Source organism: Thalia democratica, chromosome 1 (genome assembly GCF_965202585.1).
Source record: "Thalia democratica chromosome 1, ktThaDemo2.hap1.1, whole genome shotgun sequence".
Classification (NCBI taxonomy): domain Eukaryota; kingdom Metazoa; phylum Chordata; class Thaliacea; order Salpida; family Salpidae; genus Thalia; species Thalia democratica.
Window position 1 is genome coordinate 64,439,511 of NC_139165.1, and position 22,578 is coordinate 64,462,088.

Sequence of the window (22,578 nt, forward strand, 5' to 3'; positions counted from 1 at the left end):
TTCAAATTTAGCATTTAAACCGCCATAGACCTTTTTTTGCTCTTAATCGTCAACTATAGAACATCTAGTGTAAGATTAACCTCATGGCCCCCTAAATTTCTGTAATGGCCCCTAAGGGAGCCACTTGGCTCAGTTTAGGAAACTCGATCTACATTTCACACTAACACACATGTTTTCAACAGAATCTAGATTTAAATTACAATTTATTTTTATTTTCTTTAATATCACTTTTTACATTTATGTTGCAGTTGTCGTACACTCGTGGACGATACTTGTCCAGTGGGACAAGACCTGTCACGGAGTGCAGAGCATTTCGGGTGAACAGGCCGGGGCTCGAAGCCTTGCTCTAACAGTTGGTTACTGACTCGTCTTTTAAATTTTAGCTCACTCTCATCATTAGTGGTATTACTAGCCATGATGTAAGTTATTTAGGGAATAGGGGAGCTAAAGCCACGCTATTGAATTACACTGATGATATTATTTAAACAGGGTATAGGGGTACTAAGCCACACTCCTGAACCGCTGGTATAAAACCGATATAACTTAGTTTGATAGCAAAATGTTAATAAGTGAGAGAGACTGCTTGCAATTTATTTACTAAAATCACAATGATTTAAACTTATGAATAATGGTAGCAAAAACTAAAACTTATTTAATTATAGCAGCAACCAAATATAAAATAACTAGAAGTTGGTTATGAGAATATTTTACTCAAAGAATTCAATTATTTTATAACTCTTAGAATTAATCTTGACTGAAATCACTTTTAAGAAAAGTAAAACTGTTTACAACTCTTATTAAATCTTTAGCAAAAACTTTTAACTAGTACTGTGAATGCAGCAACCACCATGTATAAACAAATCAAATATTTATTATAACACGAAATTTACTGCAAAAACAATACCAAAACAATATTAAATATACTCACTATGTTTTATAGTCCACCTCTATGTAAGATTCACTCAAAAAAATCCAATCTAAAAAACTCCAAGAGGAAAAAACACAATATTCAGTAAGCTCATGCACTAAAAACTTTTGTTTGTTTGGCGGCAAAACAATATAAAAAACCCCTTAATGTTTGCAATATTGAAAAGTTTATTTTATTTAGCTAGAGGCGTTACACAGTAAAAGGGTATTTAAACTTCAACTGCACTGTTCATTTTTTGTTTTTTTAAGTGTTATTTTAAATTTTTATTCCTTTTTTTACATTTATGTTTCAATCATTAACTACGTAAATGTTAATTACACTGTTCATTATTTTTTTAAAACTTTTTATTCAGATGTTTTAATCATAAGGTATGCAAATTTAAACTGCACTGTTTGTTATTTTCGTTAGATAAAGAAACTGTAATATGTTTGTTTAAAATATTGGGTTGATATACAATTTGTAAGTTCATAACTTGTTTTCTGGTTTCAATTTATATAGTACATTATATTCTATTTTAAATTATATAAGTTTAGTATAAATAATCTTTTTTTTTGTAATTTTAAGGGAAAAAGGTTTTTCCGTACAAAGTGCGCACCATACCAGCAGTTCGTACCAGGGGCGTAACGTGGGGAGGGACACCCAAAAAAAGAAGTAAAAAAAGAATGTAATACCTTTATTGGTTCTGCTTAATTTGCCTTTTTCAACTATGTTTATCTAGTATTCGAAAAGTTAAACGAAATTTTGAATACCAATTAGTGACAAGTTCGGAAAACTACCCAATATACTGATTCGGTGCGCAAGCGAAAGTGCGCACCGATGTTGATGAAAAACTCCATAAGGAAAAAATTGTTAACTTCATGAGAATTTAGACCCAAAAAGTACGTAATTAACTAGTGCACCACAGTAGTATAACCTTAGGACAGAATTTTCTACAAAAAGTTTACAAAAATACGTCACGCTTTAAAGAAAATTAAACAGTTTTACAAGTTTTTTTTTATGGTACAATAAATGTTAAGACTACTGCTAGTTTTCTGATCTTTATTTTTGTAAACATATAAGAAAAAGCGTGTCGGCCTAAGAGAAATAAACTTTGTTTGTGATTTATATTTCAAACAAATACAATCAGATAAATTAAACTTAAAAGTAAACTTTTAACTATTTTACAAAGTTGTAAAATATTGAAATAACAGTTATAAAGTTGGTCTATTTTAACTTTTGTGTAACTTTATTTAAATTATGTGCAATGAGGTGTTTTTATCACTGTTGTATTGTATTTTAAAGAGATTGATATTTTTTTTTGTAAATAAAACAGATACTTTCGTTTTATTGAATACATTCATTTTTAAAAATATAAAGTTTACTGTAAGTAGTAAAAACAATTTTTATTTAGTAAGTTTACATTTGTGCAAGTATAAGTAGTTCTAATGAAATTTATACTTTTTTTTTATTGTTTTATTTTGTAATATATAAGTATTTTTTAAAACAGTTACTTTGAACTTATTTTATGATATAATATAATGAATTTATTTCAATTATATTACTTATAAAAAGATCTTGTTACAGCTAATTACAAAAGTTTAAATTTAGGGGATTTCTTGAGAAAAAAATTTGCGCACCCTCTGACCAAAATACCACGCTTAGCCACTGGTTAGTTCCTAGCAAATGTGTACCTAGCAGGTAGGTTACTGTACTGAAATCAGATACATATCAGTTACAAATAAAAATACCATTATAACTTTAAGTACTAATTAATCTATCCAAATCGCTAAACCAAACGTAATATTCTAAAGTAATAATAACTAAAATTTTAAAGAAAAAAAAAAAGTTTTTTTTGAAAGTTCATAGGACTTATTAAGTTATATAAATATTTATAACAATTGGTTAAAAACAAATTGAACATACTTTTAAGACAAATGAATATTTTTTTAATAGAATAGATGAAAAGTAACAATCTTCGTAAAAGCACAGCATGCATTTTTGACTTATGTTTTGTGCAAAGTTTTGAACATACTGGTGTTTTCTATCTTTTTATAGCGTACAGAAGTTATTGTATGGGTAATTATATAAGTTTTCGTTTTACACAAACCTGCTTTCGTTTTAAAATTTTATTGCTAATATTTAGATAATCTAGATAAATACTAGTTAAAAAAATAACTACAAGCTTATCGTAACTAATTGACTATTGAGCTAGTGTGGTTAGTTAAGAAAAATAAAATAATAGTACTATTGTATGCATTAAGATCACCTTTTAAAAACTATAGCTAAATGCATAAAATAAATTTGGTTTTATTGAATAATAACTAAGAAAAAAAGTTTCAACTTTCCTAAAAGTTTTAAAAGCATTTAATAAAAATCTATAAGACATAAAAATAGTGCAAAAAGATACTTTTCACAAAATAGACCACCAGTTAGAACAAGTTTACCTTAAATAAAAGTGTATGTCTTAAACTTTACACTTTGTAAACAATTATTATAGTAAAAAAGTCTTTGTAAGAAATATTCAAAGTAAAATAATCAGGCTTTTTTATTTGGCAAGATTATTTAACTATTTTACTATTCCTAAACTTCAAATCGTTGCAATAAGTATTATGCACTATTGTATTATCTTTCAAATTTTTACCAACAAAACACATACGTATAAAAAGTATTTAGCTAAAATCAAAGTACTTTTATTAAACTTGTGTATACTTGACCTACACTTAAACACACTTTGTTATTTTAATTAAAGAAATTAATGATAGAATTGTAAAAAGCAGGCAATTACAAATTGAATAATTATTATTTTCTTGATTCAAACTTGACATTTATTTCTGCTTCTTGAGCCAACTCAACAATGTTTGATAATCGGACAACCTAATATGTTTTTTAACTTTTAAAATTGTTTAAAAGTTGTTAAAACTTTTTTTTTTTTTACTTAACAAAAAATAAACGCATTTTCAGATTATTTAGACAAATAATGGTGTTTTCTTTATTAATAAAAATATGTTACCCATTATCGAGACTTACCATTTTAGCAGCTTTATCAAGATTGTCACAAGTAATAATGTCAAGATTTTCTTCGGCAATCAACTTTCTGGCTTCTTCAACTCGAGTTCCTGTAGAAAAATGATGTCCTATAAAATCTAAGATACTACTTGTTTTAAAGTATTTAAAAATTTTCAAAATGCTTAGGTATAACAGAAACACAAACTGAGGGTTTTTTTTAATGTTATCTTTTAATAGATTACTTTTAGTAATCTACCGGATCAATTATTTAAAGTACTAAATGTTTTAAGTTTTATGTAGTTTCAATTGATAACAAACTGAAATAATTTAATTATGATGTTACCATTATTAGAAAAAACTGTTTAATACAAAAATTTTGTTAAAAAAAAACACAATGTTATTGTATAAATATTGTATTGAATTTTAGAAAAAAAGACCGTTGTAAAAAAAAACAAAAAATTTATTTATATAAAATTTCAGTTTAAATGTTAAATTTCAAGCTACTTATACGACTAAACTAGAATTTTGTACTTTGTATAACGAAAAAGAAACTAAGTGTTACACTGCTTTAAAAAATTATATTATATTAAAAGAATTGCAAACTTAATTAATTTTTTTTTATGATAAGCTTTACATTATATTTATATTTTAAAAAACTCCAACTATAAGATAAAAATATTTTTTTTAGCGACTTTATACATATAAAAAAGCAAGTAATTTAGTAAATAGCATTTACTCATATCAACGCCATTAAGCTACAAAGAAACCTATTCTTGTTTTTTCAGGTTGAGATAAAGAAATAAAAGTTTTTCGCCAGTTTTTGGAAGCAATCGATTCCGCCTTTGGTCGTACAAGCTACCAGCTTCTGAAAATAACCTTTCAGAATAAACAGAAGGTGGTGGTGCCAAAAGATACCTTCTTACAAACCTGGTAAGATGTGTGTATTTTATTCTTGTTTGAGATCAACGATAACAAGACTTCAGCTTCTTTTACTTTTCAGCAGATAAATTTTCCTCAGCCAAAAAAAATAACTTTTGTCTCAAACTCTTGATCAACTGAATCTTGTTGCTCACTTTCGTTAGTGTTTGCACTTCTTTTCAATTTAAATGTAGAAAAGAAGGCCAAAAATGTTTGGGAACATCATTTGTGGGTATTTGAGCTTTAGCTTATTAGGCGGTACTAGAAGAACTTGACCACTTTGACCAGTCTCACGACAACTATGATTTTTTACCTTGATTTTAGTAGCCTTACAACCTTCTGTTTGAGATTAGCAGGGAAAAAGTCAAGTCGATACTGTGGATCAACATCTGTTGTGAGTAAAAATTAGTCATTTTCATGAAGGTTTATTCGTGTGCTGTCGTTGATAGTATAAAACCTTCTTCCGAAAGCTTCTTCTATATTTTCTGCCAAGGTTGCTAAGGTTGTATAATTACTTTGACCTGGTGGACTCTTAGCTTTATGATTAAAAACTTTTTTAGTACTACTGCATGCGGGATTATACTTGACGGCAATGCGTTGTTTTTACTACACTTCTACGTTACTATATAAAAAAAGTTCGAGCAGTTCATTAAGGAGGCTAACAAGTTTCAATTCAAGCTGTAAGAATATTTTCGGGTTTAAATTTGTTGTTAGCTACGTAGTTTTTAACACTTGTTTTTAATTTTTCTAGGTTTTTCAGCATAAGTTAGGTTGAGTTCCACCTTGTTTCAACATCTCGCACAAGTAGCAAGGCATTTTGTATTGACACTGATGAACCCAAAGTGACCTGGATTTTTTTAGTCTCTCGCACACTGTAGAAGAATGATTAAAGTGACTAAATTAACACACTTATGTTATTTTCTAAAAACAATGAATCTTTTATTATCAATTGAAGCGTGTGAATGAAACAGGGTGCTAAAGAGAATTCTAACAATAATATACCAGCCTTCATGTTAAATGCATTGTCGCGCACAAAATTTTGTTGAACAGTTGCTTCCTCTTAAAGTTATAGTTACCAAATATTAAATGAGCTTTATTTGTAGAGTTTTTACATTATTTAATATATTTAAATGAGAATAAAATAGTTAAACTAAAACTGTAAAAACTTTTAGCAAATTTAAATACATTAAATTTACGAAAATACTTTAAGTTTATAAAAACAATAAAATTATAGAGTCGATAGAAGAATCTAGTCTGCAAGAAACTTCAAATCGCGGAAAACAAAGTTTTTCCAAACTAACTTGATCCGGATCCGGCTAAAACTCAGCTAGGATCAGGATCTTTCTTACAAATTTCGAATCCGGGCAAATATGGATCCAAGCAATAAATGGCCGGATTTGAATCCGGTAGATCACTAGTTACTTTATAAGTGGTTTTCATTTACTAATGAACAATTAAAACATCAACTTTTTACTCATAAATGATACATAACTTCACCCTTATTAAACTATACACACTTTATTTAATTTTATTTCAGTAAAACTATAAATGTCAAAACAGCAACTTTATTATTCATTGTTATACACAACTAATTTTACAAACCTTGCAAACGGACAATGATAGGTATTGTCAATGACAGTTGTTTAGCAGCTTGAATGATTCCACTTGCAATGACGTCACATCTCATAATACCACCAAAAATATTGACTAAAATGGCGTTGACCTTGAATTATATTTGACTAAAATACTAATTATTTAGTGATTCTTATTTCTGTTTTTTTATAATATTTTGCTATGAAAGCTTAGATAGGATCATTATACATTTTTTCGAAGTCTATTTATGGTTACAACCAAAGAAATTTTAAAATTAAACCTGAAGACTATAATAGTAAGTGAAGGCAAATGAAAAAGAAAAAAAGTTTAAGTTGTGCTCAACCACATTATTTAAATCTAAAGGCGATTTAAAGGCTTTTAAATCTAATTTAAAAGAGAATTTATAATTTTCGTTTTACACAGAAAAAAAAGCCTATAAAACTTAGTATTATTAAATATGTAATTTCATCGATTTGTATTATACTTTATACAATTATAAAATAGTATACAATTCAACAGGTGAAAAATTGTTTAAGGGTTTCAAAAGCTTTTTTGTCATATATAAATACTAAACTCGATAGACGACAAAAAACAATTATCAAATAAGTTTTTATTTTTTTTTTTGTCCTTCTTCAAGAAATAGAGAACATCAAAATTTTATAAAACAACTCAATTTGTTTATTTTAGTAAAACATTAAAAAAAAAGGTTGATTTTCAAGATACTATTCTTGGCGCACTTAAAAATTCGAATACTAAACAAATGTATCCACCATGAACACTTTTATTTTTTGATTAGTTGAAAGAATTTTTTGAAGAGAAATAAACTTTAAGTATAAGAAAAATATGACCAAACTTTTTCAAACAACTTTTTATTTATTAAAAAGTTAAAAGAATACCTTTTTAGTTATGAAAATCAGAAAATATTTAGCAAAAAAAATACGCAATAAAAAGCATAATGCTAAATTATGAAACATAATAAACGTATTTATATATTACAAGTATTTCACAAACTTTCCATTTTATTGGTATTGTAACATATAATATCAACTTATTTACGACAAAATTTCAATTACACAAACATAAACTTGGATGTGTGGTATGTCTTTTTTGTATCACAATGAGGTTGTCAGAAAACAACATCTTGACAGCTTAAATAAAAAAATCACAAAGCTAATGAACTTCATTAAAACCAACTGAAACTCATAATCATAAGTTTATTTATATCAATCGTTTTCACTTGAATAATAGATGAAGCTACTTAATTCTTAACAAAAAAATTTACATGGTGACTAAAAAATATCAACCAACACTTTTATCACTTGTAATCAGTTTGAATGCCTCAGTGACTTGCTCGGCAGTGGCACTACCTCCCACATCGAGGAAATTGGCTGGAGTTCCACCGTGCAGCTCGATGATGTCCATGGTGGCCATGGCTAATCCCGCCCCGTTGACTGTTGCGTATTCAAATTTTGTAAGATAGAAAATGGTTAAGGCACAGATCAGTTCATAGTAAACACTGATTTATTTAGTTATGAAAATTAAAGAAGAGTTGAAAGTTTTGAGTTAGTTCTTTGAAAATAGTTATTAAATATTTTCAACTTTTTGCTGACATTTAGCTCGTAATGTTGTTTTTATACCATAATTAAAAATAGCTATTGTTAAACATTTTTTTTTGATTGACTAAATTAAAAGGTTCTATGTTTTAAGCTTGAGTTTTTCATGGTTGCCACTGATCAAGCTGAGAAAAATTTCCTGACTTTTCCTGACTTTTTACCTAAATTTTCCTGACTTTTCTAAATCAAACTCTTATAATAAACTTATTCTAAAATACATAATCTAACACTTGAAACTATATAAAGCTTTCAATCTAATTTAAATACAGGTTAAAAACAACAGTTTTTTGCTGAATTCTATCATCCAACTTCCAGTAAATCACTTAAACCATCTGTGTATGATTGATGTTTGTAATAAACAGCTCTATCAGCAAAATACCTGTATTATTACCTTAATACACAGCTTGTCTGAAAAAAGGCACAATTTTTTAGCATTTCCTAGCACAAATGTATCTAGATAAACAAACAACATATAAGGAACTTTTACAATTAAAACCTTGAACCAATAAGGAACTTTCACAACTCAAACCTTAAAACAATAACGAACTTTTACAATAAAAACATTAAAACAATAAAGAACTTAATCAAATACTGTTTTTTTAAAAGTATGTACTAAAATTTATTTTTTCCGTTTTTTATTAGCACTTCAACCTCTTCATCTAATGAAGATATGGTTTCCTTCATCTGAACTGCATTCCGCTTCATTTTCTTGGCAGTTAAAATCATTTGCATCAACTTATTTAAATCGCCCTCATCTGCTTCCCCTAAACTTGTTGAATAGCATCTTTTCTCTAAATCAAGCCACAACTTGTGGGCTTCATTTTTTTTCTTTTGACACTCATTTATTTTTACTTTCATTTATAAAATAACTCCTCTTATCGTTTAGTATAAAATTTGTAACAAATAAATGTACTCTTATTTACTTTAAAAACTTAAGTTACTCTACAAAAAAAACAAATAAACTTAATCTTGGCATATACCTCTCTTATAACTTATTTTATAAATTTAAACAACTTTGAAAAAATTATAAAGAGTTAAAGTATACACATTAACTTGTTACATAAAATACTAAACTAACTGCTTAGTTATAAAGAACTCAAATATTTACTTAAACAAAAAACACTTTGATTCTAAGACTATGCTAGATAAACTTTTTATATATATCACAGTTTCACTATGGAAGTGTCCTTGCTACAGATCATCAATACTAAAAAGCTTACAAAATCTGGTTGTTCAATATGTTTATAGACAATTTTTGCAGTTTTGTAAAGGATATTTTACTAATTTATACCAGATGAAGATATTGGAAATAAAATTAAATATTTTTGTAAACTTATAGGAAAATTTTTGAAATTTTTTCTGACTTTAAAGGACTTTTAATTAATTTTTACCATTTGAAGGCTTTGGAAAACAAGGAATTTAGTAAATTTAAACTGACAAAATCTGATTTTTTTTTTTTTTTTATCAAAAATCCTGACTTTTCCTGACTTTTTTTCAAAACCCCCCATTTTTTCCTGATTTTTCCTGACTTTTGTAATTTTTTAAAATTTTTCCTGACTTTTCCTGATTTCCTGACTTTTCCTGACCGAGTGGCAACCCTGGTTTTTATAATTTTATTTTAACCACAAAATAATTTAAAAGTTTTTTTACTAAATATGGTTGAAGTGAAAAGTTGATGTTTTTATTGAACTTTCTAAACAAGCAAAATCTTGTAAAGCATTCTCATAAATTTAATTTAACAAATAATTTTATAGTTAGAAAATAAAACGCACATACACTAAAAATCAATTAAGGTTAGTTTTTTATACTTGTTTAAACTCACTTACTATGTCTTTTTATTTCATATGTCAGTTTTATAACCATTTTAGACATAAAGCCTTATTCGTAAAGTCTTTGAATTAAACTCAATTCTCAACTTAAGCAAGATTACTGTTTTTGTAATTTTAAAAGTTTTTAGTACCTACTTTCATTGAAGCCAAAGCTTCTAGTTCTTTCGAGATAATTAGGAAAAATATTACTAAACGGTTTATTTCTAATTTTAATGGGTAAGTTACATTTACTGGTGTAACCAACTCAGCATAATTGTATTAACATGTCTTGTTTTAAATACATAGTATACCTTCTAGCCTAATATCTGTAAATTCTATATTGTTTGTTTGTAAAAAAAGGAAATATTATTTGGTGAAATTTTAAACTTGCAATTTTTTTAGATTTTGTTTCAATATATAAATATTGATACTTTGTATATTGTTAGTAGTACTTGAAATCAAATTATTAATAAAAAAAGTTTATTTTTAATTAACTTTAAAAACTTATTTCCATTATAAAATTACTGACATATGTTTATTCTTAATAAACTTTATTCAAAAACTTGCATTAATATTTGTTTCTTGTAAAATACATTTTACAGAATATAAAAGCCAATTATAAAACAAAAAGGTATTTTTTTTAAGAAACATTTAGTATAATTAACAACTTAATTAATTTATAAAACTGTGAAGTAGAGTAGTTTTTAAACAGATATCATAAATATAATCTAATTTAAATTTTTTGTGGTTCTTTTTAGACGTAAATGTAATTTATTTGTCTAATAAAAAACTTTTGATATCCATTTAATCTTAAAACTATTTATTTTGAAAAACTTAAATATTATCAATTAGCTAAATGAATTAATTTTACCTTAAAAGATAAAATCTGTATTTTTGAATTCCAATCATGTATAAAATAATTAATAACTTTTCTTTTTGTTAATAAAATATGTTTTACAACGCAAAACTTACGTTATGTATTTTTTTATACCCAAATTTTAAGACAAAAACTTTAATTAACAAAATAAAGTATTCACAAATACTTATTGACTTTAGCATTTACAAGTCAACAATCCTAATATCACACAAAGGAACCGCTAAATTTAGAGGTTATAAAGTTTTACTAACAACTATATTTAAAAACAGTTGAAACTATTATTTGATTTATAAAAAAGTTTAAAAAGAAATTTTAATATATTTAAAAAAAAACTTGTTTATCTTAACATTTATGACTAGCTACTACAAATAAGTTCAATACCATTTAAAACTTAAGTTTGGTTAGCATATTTTTCTCCTACTGAATGTAACTATGTTGGTTAAGCAAATATTATGTAATCAAACAGCCTGGAATGCTCTAACGCGTTCGACCTACACTTGTTGTTAATGCTTTCTTATAAGTTTTACTTCATACGTTATTCTAATATTAATATTATTATACAAACATCGTCTGAAAATTTTATTATATACAAAAGATAATCAATGCTAAATGATAAATTAGTACTTAAAAGTATTGAAATTTTATTATGAGTTTTCTGTTATAATAACAATTAACTTTATTTCGCTTAACATAATTTAAAGATTATATATAACCTAAAAAAGACTTTAGTTTAAGTACTATATATGCAGTATGTAAAGAATAATCTCTTAATATAATTAAATAAACCAAAATACTTATTAATTGCAGAATAGTTTTAAAAAACTCTTGACTTTATTAAACACTGTTCTTATAAATATACAAAAGTTATCAGAACTATATTATATAAATTTTAAAAATAAAATGATTGTAATAAATGTTTATGAGGTAAGTAATAAATAATTACTTAAAGTTTTGAACTTTCCACTGTCGAAATGAAAAGTTGATCAAGTTAATATTTAAATTAATTCAACACTACAAAGACTAAAGTCCAAAATACTTAACGCTAATGATGCTTTGCATTGTATAAAATTTTAGTGGAATAAGCTCAATCAAAAACAGATTGTTGACTTCTACAAGTTCTAATTTTGTTAAATAATAACACTTTATAACTAAAAAAACCTAAAAAAATATTTTTAGATCACTAATTTGTTTATAACTTTAGTTTCAACTTTGTTTCACAAATATCTATAATAACATTTAAAGTTTTTTTGTTTAGTATAAAAAGAATTAATAAATATCATTAACTACTTTTTTAATGTTTGTAATCAAATTTAAAAGCTGAACAATTTAATATAGGTATAAAAGTTTTGAGTAGAGGTTTAATTTTAACATATTTAGCAAATTGGTTAGAATTTGTTACTAGTAAAATTGATATACTTTACAATGAAATAGTATGGTTCTGCTAAATGAAAAAGTACTTATTTTTAGGCGCGAAGTTTTTAAGACAAACTAATTTGAATATTTTATTATTTTTAATAAATGCATTAACATGATTTTCTTTAATTATTATAAAAACACCTTCATAGAAAACTAAAATACAACGAACACGGGCTTTAAGCATGTTTGTTTTTATAAATAATTTTTTGTCTGTATAGCTAACTTTAATTGCAATACATATAGAAACTTGTACACAAACTTATTTTTTAACTAAGTTTTGCATACATTATTTCAATTTTTAACATAGACGTATAAAACATTAAAAAATAATGGAAAGTTTTACTACAAAAAACTTGTTTTCTAACTTAAATATAATCTTTGTTGTACCTTTGACTAGTCATTTAAAAGTATGTGTACAAAAAACTCTATTGAACTAAGTAAAAAAATATTGTTAAATTTTCATATAAAATTTATTAATAAACATAAACTTTATATAAAAATTTAATAAAAAATTGTTGGCGTAAATCTAAAATCTAGGTTTGTAGTAACGTTTTAAAAACTAAAACTTTCTTTATAAGTTAAAATTAAGTCTTAAACACTATACCAAAAACCATTTAAAGTAGTTATTTATACAATAATTTTTAGATTGTTTTACTTAAAAATTAAAGAAATTTTTAACGACTCAGTCTATATACTTTTCACAACTTACCAAGACAACCGATGTTTCCGTCAAGACCAATATAATTGAGATCGTATTTAGCAGCTTGGACATCTCTAGCGTCCTCTTGTGCCCAATCTCTCATATCAAATATATCCTTTTGACGGTGGGCTGCGTTGTCATCAAAGTTCAACTTGGCGTCCATACACAAGACTGCAATAAATATTCGCCACTATTATGATGGCAGAAAAATTTTTTTTTATTAGTTATAAGCTAAAGTGTTTATTTTACTTTAATGTTATCTAAATAGCTTGAAATATTTTCATTGCTTTATAAACGAATAAACATGCCCTTTAAAACATAAAGATTTATTCCACCAAAGTAGACAATTTTTATAGGTAAAGATCTGGTTTAAGCTCACATGTAAAGTAATCACAATAGTCTTTTCAACGTTTTTTTGAATAACAATTTAGGTTTTATTTTACTGCCCTTACATGAATATTTCTAACTAGTAATTTTTTAAGCATTTTTATTTTGAAAACTATACAACTCAAAAACTAAGACTATTTATAAAATAAAACTTGTTGTTATTGTGTTCTTAAAATGAAATTTTAATAATATCTATTTATTTCAGCATCATCTTTATTTATTATACAAATAACTTTATTGGAATCAACAAGATTATCAAATAAAAAATTCAATTTTAAAAAGGAATATATAACTAAAACTGTAGTTTAAACTCTCATTAAGATTAATAATAAAACATGGTATTTTTGTAAAATAGTAGGTTTTTATTGAGATAATTGTGTTGCTTCGATTTACAAAAAATACATACTTTTTATTTATGTATAGGTCTGCCAAAGTTTAATAGAAAATTTTTATTTCATACTAACTTTAAAACCTTAAATCTGAAAATTTAGTAATCTACATAGCATATAGATATTTAGCATATAGCATCTACATATTAAATTTTACGATAAAAAAAAACAGTTTAATACTAAAATTATTGCTTCTATAAGAATGTCTTTTTTATTTTATTAGTAAATTTACTAAATTAATTAAGAGTTGTACAAGTTAGGCTTAGATAAATAAAAAAATTAATATTTATCTATAAGAGTGAAATATTATATAAAATGAAAATTCAACAATTTTGAACAAAAAAGTATAGCACGTTATTAAAGTATTTACCGTTTCCTTCCCTATCTTCACTAAGTGGGTTGATCTCAATGAGTGTTGCATCTTTCTTTATGAACAGATTGTATAACTTCATGAAAGTTTCAGCAGCTTGCTGTGCTGCATCACTGTCAAAACCCATCTTTGTTGCCATGTCAAGCGCATCTTGCTTTTGTAGGCCTGTATATAGAACATGTGTTATACTGTTATAGATTACTGTTAAGCTTTTTTACAACTTTTAATTTTGTTAGTATTATAGATAACTTTATTTTACATTTACAAGTACTAACTCAAACTACCCTTGAATGCATAGTAAATAATTTGTACTGACATACTTTAATTTAAATTTGTTCAATATGAAAAACAAATGAACTATAATTATTTCTTTAACTTACAAAACAGATAAACAAAATAAAAATTATACAACTTCAAAACCGATATCTAACAGTTAACATTATTGAGCCAAAACTCAAATTATAATCATGTTAGATAAAAATAAAACTTACATTAACCAGAAAACTACAAAAAAAATGTTTCGTTTTTTGTTAATAAATTGCTGAACTTTTTTTTAATCAGAATGCAACTGCATTTAAACACTATTCGATTTTTTATAGCCTTTTTTTCTGTTAATTCAAATTTATAATGTCTCATTTTAAATTAGTCAAAATTATTAACAAATAAGCTCCAATATTCTAAAAGTAAAACATAATACATTTATTTAGCAGTATTGCAAGTACATACTATTCGTATAATCAAAAAACCTGCATTAATGTCAACGAATTGTTTAATTATAGCTTCTGGCGTATTGGCAGCCACAGCCTCAATATCCATTCCACCTTGATTGCTACCAACCAACACTGGTCCCTAAATAACCAAAAGTAATAAAATTGCAACAATCGATGACAACGTTAGCAATGTATATATAACAAATTTGTAGAAAATATCTGTAATAATTTTGAATATATTTTACCAAAAATATATGTATACTTACTATTAAAGCGCTTGGGGGGTCCACCTTAAGTTGATCTTATTTATATAGAGTTTTGTCTGAGCTATCAGACATTTTTAACTGCTTTAAAAAATTCAAAGTAAATTTTGAGATATAAGCGATCAAAGTTGGTGACCTCAATAGGTTTCTAATAGAAGGCGCAAACCAAAAACGCGAAAAAAGACCATTTCACTAAAAATTCAGCTCCTCCTTCATTTTTTAACCAATCTTCTTCAAGTTTTCACAGAAAGTGTTTATTAAATTTTAAAAATGTTGAATGCAGGATTTTTTTTTAATTATAAAAAATAAAACTTTTATTAAAAAAAACACCTTTTTTTTTATCTATAATTTTTACTTTTTAAATCGCAACATTAAAAGTCTTTAAAACTATAAAAGGAACGTTTCCTGAAAGTTTTAGGTCTCTAGCTCAAAAAACGAAGGATAAGATATATTTTTAGTGATTTTTTAAATTTTCGAGAAAACTGACCTCGAAAATTTGCGGTCCATACGTTTGTATCGGAAACTTTTTATAAAAAATACAGTATTACAAAAGTTAAACAAGTTTTTTTTTTATTCTATAAAAACTGTCTTGTAGTTTGTACTTCAAGTTTTCTTATAATATCCGATGTTATTTTTAGTAATAAAAAAAATGGACTCCCCTATGCCCTTATCTGAGTATAAATACTAAAATTAAAGTTAAAAAAATAGCAAAAATTAATATAACAATTAGTAAATTATTTTTGATAGTAAATGACTTAAAACTTGAATCTATAAAAAGTTATCAAACACAAGCAAAAAATTTAATATTTTTGTATAAAATATAATACAACTCTTTAATAGAATGTGAGTTACTAAGAAAGACAACAATACAAATTTAAAGTATTAATAGATGGTATACTTATAGGCTAAGATCATCAAAAATACGATAATCACATAAAAGACTTTAGCTTTTTCAAAATTGAAAATTACAGAACTATATTTTACATATTCATTAATTAGAACAAAAAATTTGATAATAAATTACTAGGTTTTTGAAAAAAAAAACTAATTTTGTAGTGAAAAACTTTTTAGATGAAAAAGGTGAAAACAAATTATAAAAATATTGTGCACATTTCTAGATAACAATGACTCGTAAAATTTTATCTAAAGATTTACTAACAAATCTATCCATGCCTCTTTCCATGAGAATGGCAAAGTAATACTCTCTTCTCAAGTAAAGTCTCTCAACAACAAGAACTTTCTCACAAATTCTACCTTGTTCTCCGGTTTGCTTTGTAATCAATTTATTTCCAATCATTTTTTCCGCATAATTTTCAATTTCGTTCGGTCTAACGATTAGGATAGAGATTGATTATAAATTTAGAAAAAGTATTAAAATACTTTAATAAAGATAAATTCATGTAATCTTGTAAGTTTTAGTTAATAATTATTGTTTAACTTTTTTAAAGTTAATCAAGTTAAATGTTACGTGTTCTGTTTTAAATGTGAATTTTAGCTTAGGTTGTAAATAAAAAACCTAAGGCATATTAAAATTACTACATTTTTAAAGTCAAAACAAAGAAAATCTTAATATAGGAAATGTTTTATTTATACTAATACTTACGAATAAGCCAGTTTAACGCCTCCCTGAAGACCACTTTCAAAGTGGCCTTTTCCTCTTCCACCAGCTAAAACTTGTGCTTTAATAACTGAGTCTTTAGAGCCTGAGAAACATATTTTTTTTAATAATACATAAAAAGTATTTTTAATTGTAGACGGTTACAAAGCAAACTATACGTTTTAATCAACTTCTGAGTTTGCTACATACAAAGATTTTTTATTTCTTCTACATCTTTTATATAAAAATATTATTTTCAATAATACTATGTAAGATAAAAACGTTGATAAGAGGTTTAATCAACAATAACTACAATAATTAAATAAATACGATTGTTAAGTCTTGTTTAATTTTTTATAGTCACCAGTTTAATTCTTAGCTTAATGTTCATAATATTTTATAACTGGTTACTGATTGCTTTATAATTTATTATTAATTTCAGTTGTCCGAACTTATGGTTATTGCATGTATAAGGAACTATTTAAACTGAAACTGCAGTTTTGTAGTCATACAAGGAAATAATGAAGCATAAAACAATTCGATATTTTTACAATGTCAAAAACTTTCTGTCTCTTACATTTATCCAAGATTATTTAAATTTTTGGCATTTTTAGTATAAAAATTCTTATTTTCACCCATAGAAAGGTGAAAAAGTTTAAATATTAGTATTATTGAGAAAGATTAATTTATTAAGAAATATTTAGAAAAACTTTTTGTTAAATAAAAAACTTAACAGTTTTTTTGTTTAGTCTTTTATAAGTAGAGCAAGAGTGTTATAGTTTTAGCAATAGTTTTGTATTATGACTTAACTTATATTTTTCATATTTTTTATATCTTTAAATAAAATTATACAACTATAAAATAAATGCGATAGACCATTTTTAAACTTTAAAAAATGCATATAATTATCAAACAAATAGAAACTTCAACTATACGACCAACTAGAAATTTTGGTAAGAGTAAAGCTATTAAGTTTGGAAAACATTTTAAAAGTAAGGACTTCACAAAAAGAAACTGCTTACTTTGTTTATTCTTATAGTAAAATAGCTGTAAAAATGGTTTTATGAGTATATGTGCTTTAGCATTTTCTTAAAAACAGTTTTTTTTACAGCAACCTTAAAAATTTCTAATAATCATATACTTGCATTGTTATAAAACTTATTTAAAATATAAAGTTTTTATAAAATTTTAGGTGGTATATATTTTTAAAGTGGTACACTGGTCGTTGGCTACTAAAACTAATCAAACTATTCGTTAATACTTTTTAAAATTTAATACTAAGTACTTTCTTTTTAATAACACAGCAAAAAATATACTTACTTAAACCATCAGCAATATTAAAAGCTTTCTTAGATGAATCTGCAACATCACCATTAGGAGTCTTAACACCTGCACTTTTAAGCAAGCTCAAACTAAGGTATTCATGAATAGACAAGTTCCTTGCACCTTGCTTTAGTATTCCACTTGATTGCTGAGTGACTTTTAACTGTAACATATAAAAATAAAAATATGAAATATTAATAATACTTTATGATATATTATTTAAATTTGGTAACATAGTACTTTTGAAATACAAACACTCTTTTACATATGCTTCAAATATGAAACATATGCAAGTCAGTAATTTAAATATATTTTGCTTAACAAAATAAATTAACGTACAAAAACAACTTACGTTGCCAAAAAACTTTTATCATAACTACTAACATCAATTTAAACAAAGGGATGAGAAAAGAATTTAAAACTTATAACATTAAAAAGTTATTAAAATAGCTACATAACCTTTCACTATTCAAAAAATAAATTTAAGTTTTTGTTAACAAAAGATCCTAGCGAAACAAGTTTACTGGAATATATAATTTGTTACTATTACATAACCATTTTATTTTTACTACAACAAACTAATTTTAATACTTTATAAACAAGTAAAATAAAAATCTAAAAATCTCATTTTTAACATATGCTTTCACTTTTCAAAAAACACAAAAAATATATTTTGATATAAGTGTAAAAATTTTAAAAATAAAAATAATAAACAATTTAAAAGTATTAAAGCAGAGTTGGGATTAGGAATATCTATTTCTTTACTTAAATAAAAGTACTAAGTTTTAATTTAAAGTGTTTTAACTTTATTTGATATCTTCACTAGTGGTCCTATATTGAACTAGCCTGAGTTTTTTAGTAATTTTATAAATAAATAAAAAAATACAAACAAGTCTAAATTTTCATGTGTAGCATAAATAACCTAATTTTTTTTTGCAATCCTGTAGATGCGCATATGCTTCTTTTTTTTTTGAAAAAAAAGTGATTATTACAAACGTTCTTTTTTTGTACGTTCTTAAAAACTAATTTGTTAAAATAACTTTTCATAGTGTTACAAAGGTTTCATTATATTATCAATATAAAGAACAATAAAAACCGTAACGGGCATACACTTGCTAAAACAAAATAAACACTATTTTATTGACTTTTTGTAATGATTTAGTATTTTAGAAAATAAAAAATACAGTATACGCTTAATTCTTAAAGTATATTAAACTATTAGGAAACAACTAATAGAACTAATTTAAAAGAAATAATAATAGTTTTATTACAAAAGCAATACTTATAAATACCTCAAACTACAGTATATTTTTTTATTTTAATACATCTAAACTAACTAATATTTTATCTTTAGTATTTTTTTAAGTATTTTGGGATTTAAAACTAGAAACACTAACTAAAATCTTATTAACAGGATTATAAACAATTAACTTTTAATTATGCTGTAAAATAAAACACACCTTATAAAAGCCTTATATTGTTTAAGTAAGATAAGTATACAGGGTTGCCACTCTTTGATATAAAAAAACCATCACAAATGACCAAAAACTAGCTTGAGTGATGTCAAGCCATCCTGAGTTAGCCTAAGTTTAATAGAAAGTTTAAATAAATTAAATTTTAAGCCAAAACTTGAAAAAGTTAATCAATCTTCCTGAAAGTACCGTGTTAAAAATAAAAGGACTTTATAAAATCACAGTATTTGAAAAAATATATAATTCAGAAAAAACTAGCTGAGATTTTCAAAAATATCCAAACTAGCCTTAGTTCTGCAGAAAAAAATCAAACAAGACTGAGTCAGCCAGAGATTTTTTCAACAAATTAAAACTAGCCGAACTATCCTGAGTAGTTTGAGTGTAGGGCAACTTGTATATTAGAATATTCGAGCTTTAGTTTAAAATACTTTATCTATGCTTTTACATTAATTTTCTAAACAAACCTTTTCTGCACTATTGAGTAAGAACCTCTTATTCACTAAAGATACCATTATCAAAAATTTGGAAATAAATAAATTACAGATTAATTAGGAGATTCTGAAAAAAAATATTACAGTGACTAGATTCAAACTATTATTTCTTAGTTGATTATAAAAATAAAAATTAAGAGCATTTTGGGTAAACCCTTAAGTTTTACGAGTTTTCTTCAATCTCTAGACTTTTATACCACCTTTTAACTATTTTTTGCACAATTAAAAAACTTACAACACACTTTCAAAGATATCTGTAAATTCAAGTTCTTCTTAAGGTTTTCAGCTGGGAAACATATTTACACAAGTACAATAAAACTTTTAAGAAAGTTTTAAATAGTAAAAAATAATATTTTGTAACAAAATTTAAAAATAGCTGTTTTTACTAAAAGTGGTCTAAAATCAATTAGTTTTAGAATAATTTAAAGTTTTTTATTATTTACACTGTTTTTGTAATGTCATAGAAGCACTTAAAAAACTAAAAATAATTATTTAAAATAAAAAGAAATACATTTTAGTCCAATTATAACTTATTTTGTTTAAAATAATAGCCTATTAAAGATATAAAATAATGTTCAACTTAGAGCCAATACAAGTATGAAAAAACTGAAATATGTGCTTGAAAGTGAAGATAAGACTATGAATTTGGACCAATTTGTGAATTTAACACAAAACCCTTGTGCAATAAGATATATACAACATTCATCAAAAATGATCACAGTAAAAAATTATATGAAATTATTAAAAAAAAACAATACGGAATGTAATTGAACTCTAAATGAATGTTCCTTCAGACTTAAAATTTTTTAGTTCAAAAAACCTCATTAGCTAAGTTTTTTTCTTAAAAATACACAATGTTTGAAATATAAATTAACTCATAAAATGTTTGAAAAATGAACACTAAGTTTTTTAAATAATAACTTTGAATCAGAATGATGAGGAAAAGCTTTAACAGAAGCTTTCACAGAATTATAACTAGACTGCAAATCTCCTTGAGAATCAAACAAAGTTGCCTGATTAAAGTGAGGTTCATAAGAATGAGTAGTAAGTTCACAAGCTGTTTGAAAAAGAGATTTTGCCTTGTCAATATCACCATGTCTGAGTTCTAAAACTGCCAAGTTGTTGTAAGCTTCTGAATGGTTATTATCTAGAGTTATTGCAAGGTTTAAACACTGATACGCTAACAGACTATCACCTATTCCAAATGCAACATGAGATATGTTGTACCAAACATCAGCTAATTCTTCACCGTCACCTAGTTCTAAAGCTTTTTCAAAACACTTTAAAGTAATGTCATAGTGTTGAGCAAAAAAGCAGCAAAGTCCAAGGTTATTAAAAACACTTACATTTAAAACACCCATTTGTAGAAGACGCCTATACAACCTTATTGCAATTTCAGGCTGATCTGAATAAAAATAATTGGATGCAATTGAAGCAATTGCTTCAACACTTATACTATCTTCTGCAATAACAAGTTTGTACCATTTTGTAGAGTCATTAGGCATTTTCATTTCTTCATATGCTCTTGCAGTACTAACTAAAAGCTTTGTATCTTTTGATTTTTTCTCTAAACCTTTTTCATAAGTTGAAATAGCTTGCAAAGGTTGATCTAACCGTAAATACATCTTTCCAAGCAGCAATAATGGTTCAAGCAAAAAAGATATCTTTAGGGCAGCCTTATATTCATCTTCAGACTCTCTAAGCATACCTAGTCTACCAAAGCACTTGCCTAGTTGCACTTTCCACCACCAGTCTTTTCCATTTGAGTTATCATTTGCTAATCTTGCAAGTTCCAGTGCATTTAAAATATCACCTTCATGATAGTAGATGTACTCAAATAATGGTTTTGCATAAGCTGGATCACATGCATATTTGTTGTAATTAAGCCTAGATAGGTTGACAAAAGGTCCTGTAGGTTGAGACAACATAGAAGCAGTACCTAGCCTGATAAACCGTCCACTTGCACTTGTGACAGGACGAGCAGTCATTGCTGTTCTTGCAGTTTTCAGAACTTGTTGAATGTTTTTGTGCCCTCCAGATTGTGTTCCAGGTCTGACAAACCCACTGAGAGGCCTACCCGATTGTGTAACTGGTCTAATAGCTGGGCTAAAGCCTTGATTGAAATCTGATAAATTATTAGTGCTGGTTTCTGGTCTTGGTGTTTGTGCAACTTTAGTGTCATCAAACAAACACTCAGTTATACCTAACTCATCAGCTTCTACTTCATCAACATAAAATTGTTCTGTCAGTGCTTTTAATTTTAGTACCCAGGCAGCTCTATCATAAGGATTTTTATCCAACAGGATTGTACATAATTCTACAGTCTTCTCATACTTTTTCTTCTTGTAGGTATTTAAAGCATAAAACAATGGATCCATATTTAATTAACTGTTTCAACACATTTCAATTAATCTATATATCTGAAAAAACAAAACTTCTTATTATAAAAAATATTAAGAACTAGAATTACACCAAACACATATTCACTAAATTTTAACTTTTTTTATGTACATGATTGTCATTTAGTTAGTCAAGTCAGAAGATGTAAAAAAATATAAAACTTTTGAAATAGAAGTCTTAGAAAGTTTTGTAATTGCAAACATTTTGAAGTAGTTAAGTCTACTTTGGTTAGTAAACTTTGCTTTTGTTTTACATCTGAAACCTTACAGCATGCAATCAATAATTTTAATACTATGAGTACTTAGTACTTGAAAGGTATTTTGTCTTAATTTAAGTAT

General features: G+C 25.7%; 2 protein-coding genes across 2 annotated transcripts; both read right to left on the reverse strand.

Annotated features, from left to right (window-relative positions):
- Window positions 1–3,194: 3,194 nt before the first annotated feature.
- LOC145828523 (succinate--CoA ligase [ADP-forming] subunit beta, mitochondrial-like) lies at window positions 3,195–19,909 on the reverse strand. Its single transcript, XM_082936282.1, has 11 exons — window positions 19,814–19,909; window positions 17,875–18,040; window positions 16,561–16,660; window positions 16,117–16,285; window positions 14,731–14,833; window positions 13,985–14,149; window positions 12,848–13,009; window positions 7,733–7,875; window positions 6,434–6,554; window positions 3,935–4,023; window positions 3,195–3,781 (listed from the first exon to the last, which is right to left on the reverse strand). Exons 1-11 carry the CDS (start codon window positions 19,859–19,861, stop codon window positions 3,707–3,709), a joined length of 1,341 nt encoding a protein of 446 aa, XP_082792408.1. The 5' UTR covers window positions 19,862–19,909; the 3' UTR covers window positions 3,195–3,706.
- LOC145828513 (tetratricopeptide repeat protein 8-like) lies at window positions 19,906–22,251 on the reverse strand. Its single transcript, XM_082936271.1, has one exon. It carries the CDS (start codon window positions 22,216–22,218, stop codon window positions 20,716–20,718), a length of 1,503 nt encoding a protein of 500 aa, XP_082792397.1. The 5' UTR covers window positions 22,219–22,251; the 3' UTR covers window positions 19,906–20,715.
- Between the last annotated feature and the right edge of the window lie 327 nt (window positions 22,252–22,578).

Excerpts from the sequence above, each read along its gene's own strand:
- LOC145828513 (XM_082936271.1), bottom strand. The coding sequence starts at position 22,218 with ATGGATCCATTGTTTTATGCTTTAAATACCTACAAGAAGAAAAAGTAT.
- LOC145828523 (XM_082936282.1), bottom strand. The coding sequence starts at position 19,861 with ATGGTATCTTTAGTGAATAAGAGGTTCTTACTCAATAGTGCAGAAAAG. Across the intron at positions 4,024-6,433 it reads TATCATTGTCCGTTTGCAAG|GAACTCGAGTTGAAGAAGCC; the intron begins GTTTGTAAAATT and ends ATTTTTCTACAG. Across the intron at positions 3,782-3,934 it reads TTGATAAAGCTGCTAAAATG|GTTGTCCGATTATCAAACAT; the intron begins GTAAGTCTCGAT and ends AAAACATATTAG.